The sequence below is a fragment of the Pezoporus wallicus genome, unplaced genomic scaffold, assembly GCF_028554395.1.
Source record: "Pezoporus wallicus isolate ANWC-B61680 ecotype Strahan unplaced genomic scaffold, APGP_CSIRO_Pwel_v1 contig_2, whole genome shotgun sequence".
Classification (NCBI taxonomy): Eukaryota; Metazoa; Chordata; class Aves; order Psittaciformes; family Psittacidae; genus Pezoporus; species Pezoporus wallicus.
Window position 1 is genome coordinate 930,396 of NW_026639478.1, and position 9,441 is coordinate 939,836.

The 9,441-nt window shown below is 42.1% G+C and overlaps 1 protein-coding gene across 1 annotated transcript; it reads left to right on the forward strand.

Moving 5' to 3' along the window:
* The first annotated feature begins 1,825 nt into the window (after positions 1–1,825).
* On the forward strand, positions 1,826–8,342 carry CUNH6orf62 (chromosome unknown C6orf62 homolog). The gene is made up of 5 exons (XM_057414725.1): positions 1,826–2,797; positions 4,729–4,905; positions 5,495–5,617; positions 6,455–6,589; positions 7,047–8,342. The coding sequence occupies exons 1-5, from the start codon at positions 2,669–2,671 to the stop codon at positions 7,170–7,172; spliced, it is 690 nt and encodes a 229-aa protein (XP_057270708.1). The 5' UTR covers positions 1,826–2,668; the 3' UTR covers positions 7,173–8,342.
* The last annotated feature ends 1,099 nt before the right edge of the window (positions 8,343–9,441 follow it).

Consider the following 9,441-nt stretch of genomic DNA (forward strand, 5'->3'; position numbering starts at 1 on the left):
TCACACACGGGCTGAAAAGAACTGAACAAACCGTGCTGCTACCAGACTGAAAAGCTGCGTTTACCAATATAAATCACAGTGTTTTAAAGTGTAAACACGATTAAGCATTCGCTTCCCGATGAGTACGGGGAAAGGACGGAGCGACTAGATTCGTGAAGCAGGCGTTTGCCGCGATAACGTTACTCCCCCTCACCCCCTGCCCCACAGAACTGCTGTTGTGCAACTCCATCCCAGCCCTTGTCCACCCGGCGTCACATGGCGCACCAGGGCTATGACACGGGGCGTGACAGTGGCGGGGGGAAAGAGCAGGGAGGTGCGACCCCAACTCTCACCGTGAGGACGGCTCGGGGGTCCTCTGCCGCTGGATGTGCTCTCCTCTTGCCCCGAAAAGGCGTGCCCGTGGCTAGCGAGCTACCGCTGAGCCTTACTGCCCGAAGTACAAGAGTCCATCGTGTGCTCTCCCCACCCCGGGGACTGGAGCACTTGGTACGCGCCGGCAGAACGCGCCTGCGCTTTGCTGGCAGGGCGGTGCCTGTGTGACTCAGGCGCTGCCATTTTGAGTGGTCAGTGCCGGCTGCGCAGCTCCGCTTCGCCCTCGCTTCCGTGCCGAGCTACCCGCGCACACCGCGGCGCTGCCACTCACTCCTGCCGGCCGCCTCCGAGGACGTCCCGGCACCGCCTGGGCGAAGAGAAGCTCGCCTTAGCTCTTTCATCCGTCTTCCGTCCGTCCCCATCCGCCACTCCGGGATCTCTGTGCCCGCCGCCCTCCGTAGGAGCCACTAGCGCAGAGACCCGTCGCCGTCTCCTCCTCCTTCCGCTGCTGCTGCTGCCGCCGCCGCCGCCTCTTCCTCCTCCTTTTCCTCTCTCCGCCACCATTTCCCCACTCCCCGGCACCGGGGCGCTGAGCTAGACTATGGGGACCAGATTGGGGCTGCGCAGCGGCAGAGCGGGCGGCCCGGTCACCGTGTCTACTGCAGCAGGCATGGGGGGGCTCCGCGGCTTCGTGTCTTTATCTTGACATGGCTCCTCTCCGTGCTGCTAGCAGCGCCGCCGCCTCCACTGCTCCTCCTGCGCCCGCCGGCTGCGGGTAGCGAGCGGGCCACGGGCTCGGTCTCTTGTCTGAGTCTCTCAGTCTCTTGCCTAAGTGTGGGGGGAGAAGTTTTGGGAGGGGTTGCTTTTTTGGTTTTATTTTCCTTTTCTCCTTTCCTCACGAGAGGAGGAGGGAGGAATACTTTTTCCTCCCTTCTCTTAACTTGGTCCGACGAATTTCCTAACCTGAAAACTTATTAACCCCGACTAATCAAACACCAGGGGTGGGGAAAAAATGTCTGGAGAGAGGAGGAAAATAACTTGATAATTGGGGTTTTACTTTTTGGGGGGAGGGTATTTTAGAGGTTTAAAATTGCAACCTAGAGTTGCAGGTTTTTTTAGTTTTTAAACCTCTCAAAAATTTGACACCAAAAACCTGTGTTGCAAGAAAAGCAGGAGCAAAACTCTCCCATGTTTCCCAAGTCGTGACCATGAAGTGAGAGGGGAGACACCGTCCTCCTGCGGGGTGTCCCGCCGCTCTGGGCACAGGCCGCCGGCCTGCTTGCTGCAGCCTCTGCCACCCTGTGTAGGGAGAGGCGTAAGGAGAAGCGAGAAGCGTTGGCCATGCACAGCCTCGGTTAACCGTGCTCGCTGTTGAGCGCAGCAGCAGCAGAGAGAGAAGGATCCGTGGGGGGTCAGCAGCCCAGGAAGTGTGTGAGGTGCTGGGGGATATAGGGTTCTCCCACTGGTAAGGAGCCTGGGTTTGGGGCACTAGTTTGAGTTTTAGTCTCTAGGTGAGATAATACTGTCCCTTAAACCCCTGCCCGCCCCTCATCTATGGCCATCATGATCCCTCTTCTCTTTGGCAGCAGTAGCCGCAGGTCAGTGATGTGCCTGATGATGAGCAGAATGAAGTTAGAAATGAGTCCGCTGTTTTTTCTCTTTGCTCCCCTGCAAGCCATCACTGTGTTGTCTGTAGTTGATTTTGTTGTTGGCAGAGAAATGTACCTCCTAAGATGTGCACTTGTCCTTTGCACCCTTTTCTCTGCTCTCCACCAAGTGTAATAATTTTGAAGGGGTGAAAATAAGGTGGGCAACATAGCAGTAGTGGAAGGCTGAGAATAATAATAATCAGAATCATGGATCTGGCTGGGGTAAAACGCAATTTGTAATTTCAGCTTCACTTTTTTTTTTCTTTTGTAAGCAGAGCAAAAGTACCCCCCTCCCCATGGATTCGGCTTATGCCAGTTGCTTTTTGTTGTACACATAAATTGTGATAACGTTTGTTGTGGGTTGTTTTTTTTTTTGTTTGTTTTTTTCTTACCCACTTATTCCTGCAGTTAAACTGTTAAAATTTTTTTGTCTTCAAAATTCTTAGGGGTTTTACTTCTTGGTTTATTGTAAAATCCCTTCTCCAGGCATGGCTGGACAACTACTTACTTTGTTCCTTGACCCCTCCGAAAGGCCATTTTCGTAAAATAGTGCCTGAGGTGCGGTTTTGGGTTACATTAGCGTTTTATCTGTTTAGTCATATTAGCAGGAATCAAACGACTTGTTTCTGTTGTACTTGAGTCTTACGAAAAGGTGCCCATAGTTTAGCGACAGTTTCCAAAGGCTTTAGTACCACCTGTGTTACAAAATGGGGGACCCAAACTCCCGGAAGAAACAAGCTCTGAACAGACTTCGTGCTCAGCTTAGAAAGAAAAAAGAATCTTTAGCTGACCAGTTTGACTTCAAGATGTACATTGCCTTTGTGTTCAAAGACAAGGTAACTTAATCTTTTCTTTCATGCTGTGTTGTCTGTTGTGATGGATATTAACTATGCTGTGTAAAGTCTTGCTGCCCGATTGCATTTTATGGTTTATCCTTAATAGATTCCCTTTTATTTTTATCATTTCTCTTTTAATCACCATATTTATTTAGCTTATGTTTGTCATTTTGGCTTTTCACATATTTGTAGGTTTGTAATGTAGAGGTGCCAGTGCCCCCTTAAATGATTACTTGATAACTTCTGAATTGGGTAAAGGTTTTTCAAAGTTAATATTGTAATGTATTGAGCCTAATTGGAGTCTGAATTGTGTAAGTGCTGGCTGTGAACAGTTGGGTTGAAAAGGGAGATCTGGTTCGTTCAATTGCTAAAGTAACTATCTGGTTAAAGCAGAAGGGTGAACCTGGCAGTTGAAGGGAAGGATTGTGAAATGCAATAGTGAAATGGCCCAAATGTGAAGCTGCTGCTACCGTTTTGAAAGGGAGCGGGAAAGCAAAAGATGAAGTCCTTGCTTGGCTGCTTTTGCTGCCGCTGAATGCTGTGTGCCTGCCTGTGGGCCAGGGTGGGGAGCCTGGTGGTATTTCTAAAGCTAACTATAGACCCACAGTTTTAGGAGAGTTTCCGTCCACAGATGGTGAAGAAAAGTAGGTGCGTGTAGTAAGAGAATGTGCTGAACAAATGATGGGGAAGTGAAGATAGAAGCAAATGGTAGCAGAGTTCATAATGCACAAAGTGCATGTAGATGAGCACTGAAAGTGTTTAATCCCTTCAGATGTATGGATTTTGCATTTGCTTTAATAGCTGTGTGCTTTTTAGTGATGATTGTTCTCTGAACTTTAATTGAAAGTTTCACTTAAGTCTTAAGATCAGTTTGCTTTTGTTCTTCAGTTCTACTGCAAACAGATGGATATAGTGGGATGTAATTTTCTGGCACTGTCAAAGAAATAGAAAGAAATGTGAATGTTTAAGCAGTAGTGAAAATTAGGTTTCCTTAGATGATATGACTCTGATGGTTTCAGCTGGAGCATTAACAGTACTTTCTGGTTGCTTTGTAGAAATTAGTTGCAGATGCCTGTTTTAAATCCTACAGAATTTGCTTATAGTGAACTGAAGATGTCCATCAGTGACAGTTTACTTAAAGTAGGTGTTTAGCTCAGCCTAGCTTGGTTGTCACAGAGTTGCCCATTATGTATGTTCTGGCCTGTGGCTTGGGGGGGTTATTTGATAAAATATGCTTTGCCTGTCATGTAGTTCTTAAATAGGTCAAGACTTCTCATGAGCTGTAAGCTGTAACAGATACTGTCTATCTGTTAGAAGCAGATACACGACTTGAGCAATTTTGCATGCAGCAGAAACTGTTCTTCCAAATTCCCTGAGTATATTTTGGCCTTGCTTGAGAGAGACTGAGATATTTGTAGTGACTATAAAAGTTACTTAGCAAATCAAAATAGTCCTCCTAAGGTTATGACTTACAGCTAACTTCAGACTGGACCTTGATCACGCAGTTACCAGATGTGGCTTTGAAAGATTTCCTTTTTCATAAAAGGCCAGCTTTAAAGTATTGCAAAGGGGGAAAAAAAGTGTTGCTTGATTTACAGAGAGCTCTTGGCCTGAAGTAATGTATTTACGTGATAAAAGGGCAGTTCTGTTCATGTTTAGATACAGCTTTACTGTATGCAAGATTGTCATGTAAATCTGCATCTTTGGAGACTACAAAAAACGTTAATTTTTTTATAAAAGTTGTTGCACTGATTCTGTTTACTTTCTAAAATTTTGCATGTATGTTTTAGTGTTGTTTGTGTCAAAGTCCTCATTGATGCGATGTGCCCTTCAGATGTGAATGCTAACAGAAAATCACAAATCCTGACAAACTGTTATCTATAGTTGCATAGAAAGGATTATAACCTTCATGTAACCTGTGCTTCTTTCAGAAAAAAAAGTCAGCGCTTTTTGAAGTGTCTGAAGTAATACCAGTCATGACCAATAATTATGAAGAAAATATCCTGAAAGGTGTGCGGGATTCCAGCTATTCTTTGGAAAGTTCCTTAGAGCTTCTGCAGAAGGATGTAGTACAGCTTCATGCACCCCGCTACCAGTCTATGCGCAGGGTAAAGTTCCTCTTCACACTTGCTGAGTTATAGTTTCCAATATTGTGCTGCTCTTTGAGGCTCTTAAGGCTAATCCTGCTTTTGGGTTGTTTTTTTTTTGTCTCTTTTGCTGCATGAAGGTTTTGTGGGCTTGTGTTTATGCGGTCTGTTTTGAAGGGTAACAACGTATGTATTCTCAAAGTCTGTTTAAATACCTAGTGCTCAAGCTTTACCCTTCACCTATCTCATTCAACTATGCCTAGGGAATTATCTCTTCTTGCTATCCTTGTTCTTTAGGTGTGGTGTTAATTCTTGCAACAGCTCTTGCTGCAGAGCTAAATGGTTTCTCATTACAAATATTGGAAGATAGTCTTTGCTAATGTTTTCTTGAAAGTTCCTTAGAAGGGAATTCATGTTAACTGGATACTGATACTAAATTTCAGTGGAAGGTAAGGAAGACTTTTAGTTGGGCTATGAGTAATACAACTGGAGCATTGCACAAATATGGTAATAAATACCGCCTTTCAGTTGTGTGCTTATGTAGATAATTTGCTGATCTGTGTTTTTTACTAATGGAGGGAATCTAAGTACAGAACTTTGCTACTTACAGGATGTGATTGGCTGTACACAGGAGATGGACTTCATTCTTTGGCCTCGTAATGATATTGAGAAGATAGTCTGTCTCCTGTTTTCTCGGTGGAAGGGATCTGATGAACCCTTTAGGCCTGTTCAGGTAATTATTTTTGTTTAACTTCATTCAGTGACTTGCACTTGGAGGGGAGAGTAAGTACTCTCTTCTTAACCAATTTGTTGGCAAAGTTATGCATCTTCTGTAGATGCTAAAGTGTGCTCTCTGTTTATGAAGCAGTCAGTGTTTTGAATGCCAAATTCTGTTTCCATCTTTATGCACTGTTTTTTTAGCACTTCAAAGTTTGTCACTGAAGGACCTTTGTAAATGGTGTGTTTGCAGGTGCATGAATCATGTTAGTATGTGGCTTTTAGTACAGTCGAATCTTTGTCTAAATATGATGGTGTAATTAAGGTTTTCAGAGTATCCCAAGTTGCTGTATTTTATTAAAGAGAATCTGAGATGGATGGAATTCTTGCAGTATGATTTTACCTTGAAATAAATTTCAAACATTTTAGACTAATTTTTTTTTTAGTAGCTAAACTTAGCTGTTTGCATTCAGTTTTTTGAACATTTGTATGTATTTTCTGTGCCAGTTCTGCAGTAGTAGTTTGAAGCAATGTGCTGTATTATTGATGCACCAGGAGTTTCTGCCACAACAAGCTAAATCCAGTTTTGCAAATGCAGTTGATGTTGTACCTTTGAATTGTTAGTATGTCATTGCAGTAAGTGATGTCAGTGTTGGCAGAATGAAACTTGGGAGTTCTTTAAATTGTGCCAAGAGTCAAGTGTGCTGTCATCTCTGTGGTCCCCAGTTTCTGCTTTTCATAGACGGGAGAAGGAAAGAAACAAAAGTGGTTGTAAAGCTCCAGATGGGAGGAAATCAGTTAAGTGTGAGCTTTAGTTTCTTAAATGTTTTATTCCCTCATTCACACAATGCAGGCCAAGTTTGAATTTCATCATGGTGACTATGAAAAACAGTTTCTGCATGTTCTGAGCCGAAAGGACAAGACTGGAATTGTTGTCAACAACCCTAACCAGTCAGTGTTTCTCTTCATTGACAGACAGCACTTGCAGGTAATCGCAAAACGCTTTTTCTTCTGGGGAACATCAATGATCTTGCTGCAAAATACTGAAGTAGAAAAGTTGCTCATGCGTTCATGCTTGAATTTCAACATTCTCAGAGGAAACTTGTGCTATAAATAGGATTAATACATACAAAAATTACCTTTTTTAAAAAATAAGGTTTAAAATAGGTTTAACAGTGGTTTGGAAAAAATAAAAATTGGCTTAACTTGGGTGATACTATAGAAGTGATTCAAGTGAAGAATGAACAGAATAGTGAAAATACTTTAGGTATCAGATGTCAGCCTATTAGTGAGTTCTGGCTGTTCATACAAGTGAAGCAGTGGCTTTTAAATGTCTGTACTGTTCTTCCCAACCAGTGGCAAGCTAAGGATTGGGTTTGCTGGGCATCTGCCTATTAGTCTTGAGTTAACTTTCATGTTTAATAGATTTTTGTCTTTGCCTTTAGACTCCAAAAAACAAAGCTACAATCTTCAAGTTATGCAGCATCTGCCTGTACCTGCCACAGGAGCAGCTCACTCACTGGACAGTTGGTACCATAGAGGATCACCTCCGTCCTTACATGCCAGAGTAAGGTTCTGGCCAGCAAAATGGGGAAGATCACAGAATGCAGCAGTGGATTTTCACTTTCCTCACCACTTTATTCTTTCAGAATTTAGAAGAAAATGGACTCATGTTCAGAACACTATACATTGTGAACCTTGATCATCCTGGATTATTTTTATCATTTGTATCTCAGAACTTTACAATTTTTTTTAGATGTTTTCTGCATGGACCTTGTGAAAGAGAGGATGCTCTGCACCTTCTGCACTGCATCAGCATCTTGCTAAAATGTGAAGGGACTGTACACTGAAACAAATGTATCTGAAAGCACAAGGTGATCATTTGTGGTGGTGTTCCCATTTGTGCTGGTCATGCCCCCTAACATCTGTAATGTTAACCATCAGTATTCGGAGGGTGAGAAGTGAATGTAACGGCTATAAAAGCCTTACAGCTTTGCTGTTAATGATTGTATCAAAGAGCACTACCAATCATTTTAATGAACAGAAAAGTGGCTATTACAATAGGAAGTAAATGTGGGAAAGAAATCTGTCTTTAGAAAAAAAGGCATCTCGTTTAATGTGTAGGCATTTCTTGCCTCTTTTATTTTGCTGGGCCATGTCTTAAGTTTACTGGCACTTTTGTTTTGGATCTCTTTCCCAAGTTGCTGTATAACTGTATGAAGTATTCTTTCAAGTTGAGTGCATTTGTATGGATGAGGCAGACCAGGAGTCTGAAGTTGCTAAAGCAGCTAAAAATAAAGTAAAATAATAGCTGCAGAAACAATGTTGGTAGAGGATTATTTTTTCTTGAGAGTTGAGACTTGTAAACGTGCAGGTGAACTGTGCAGGAAATACTGGTTTCTAAAACATTTCTTATGGAAAACCCATCGAGGTTTTTGTTTTGTTTTTTTTTCTTTTTCTTCTGGATTAGATGTTATAAAACAATGTAAGATAGTGTTTGGAGTGTCAAAAGTTGGTTCTGACAGAACATTTTAAGATTGTGCAATGATAAAAGGAAGACTACTGTATAGTTTTGATGACAAAGAAGGCTCTGCTTAAGGGTTGAGTACTTTACTGGAGTAAAACTGCATAAGCCTGCTCCCTTTGGATAAAACTAGTGCTTACCTGTTTAAAACTTGTATTTAGCTTTTATTTGGAATTGAAAAAAAAAATGGAACTTAAATAAATTAGATGAAAGATGACTGGTTGTATTTATGGAGAAATCCTGTGAACTGAATTTTAGTAGTCTTGCATCTTGACAGTATCACCCACTACGAACACTGAAAATATACAGACTTTAAAATGGTATTAACAAAGATTAGTGGCAGAGGTGTACTTACATATGTGAGTGAAATATTTGTTTTGAAAAGTAGCTGTGAAACGTATCATTAGTGTACTGTTGTATAGTGATATGTCAAAAATATCGCTGACATACTGTTGTACTATTAGATTTCTAGTTCTTTGGTCATAAAGTCCTCCAGGTTAAACTGGAGCACCCTAGAAAAAACACCACCTGAAAGCAGCAACTTCACTCTAAATGCCTTAAGTCACAAATAAATATCTCGAAAATGCTGCTTCACAGAATGTGGAGACTTTCTGGACTATTTAGTAATCAACATACCTGCTGTAATAGTACTTAAAATTTCCCTTCTTTGAATGACCTGTAAGACATAATACCAAGCATTCACATAAAGCTCAAGATGGGTTTTGTAAGGTCCTGTATGCTCAAGTTTCATGAGTTTGGATTTTGCTTTCCAAGTACAATCCCTCCGTTTCTTAATGTGTCATTTTGGACGTCATCTCACAGCAGTGAGAATATGGCTGTAGCTATCTTGGTTAGCAAAGGAAATGACAGTAGTACTTGCATTAGGAGTTTTCTTCATTCTGGTTTCTCTTAGTAGCCTTGAGGTGTTGGCCTGAATGGCTGCATACAAATGCTTTTTACATGTTGGTGATGGTAAGATTTGGCATCTTTGAAAGGTATCTTTTTCTCCGCTTAAGCAGGATGACTTCTGAAGGAAAAGATTAAGCCTGAAATTGTCCCACTCTTTCTCACTGGAGCTTCTAGTTCAATCTCGGAATATTCTTCTATTCAGTTACTTCAGTAAAATGCCCTTCAGAAGTGAAGGGGAGCAGTTCACAATACCTAAGCTTTTGGTTTCGGGTCCTCTTGGCATCAGCTTAGTGGCTTTTTGGTAGGCTTTCTTCAGAGCCTAGGTTTTATCTCATGAAACTAATGTTCACAAAGCAGTTTGTGACTCTAAGCAAGATTAGTTGGTGGTGGAGCTGTTTGTAAAGAAA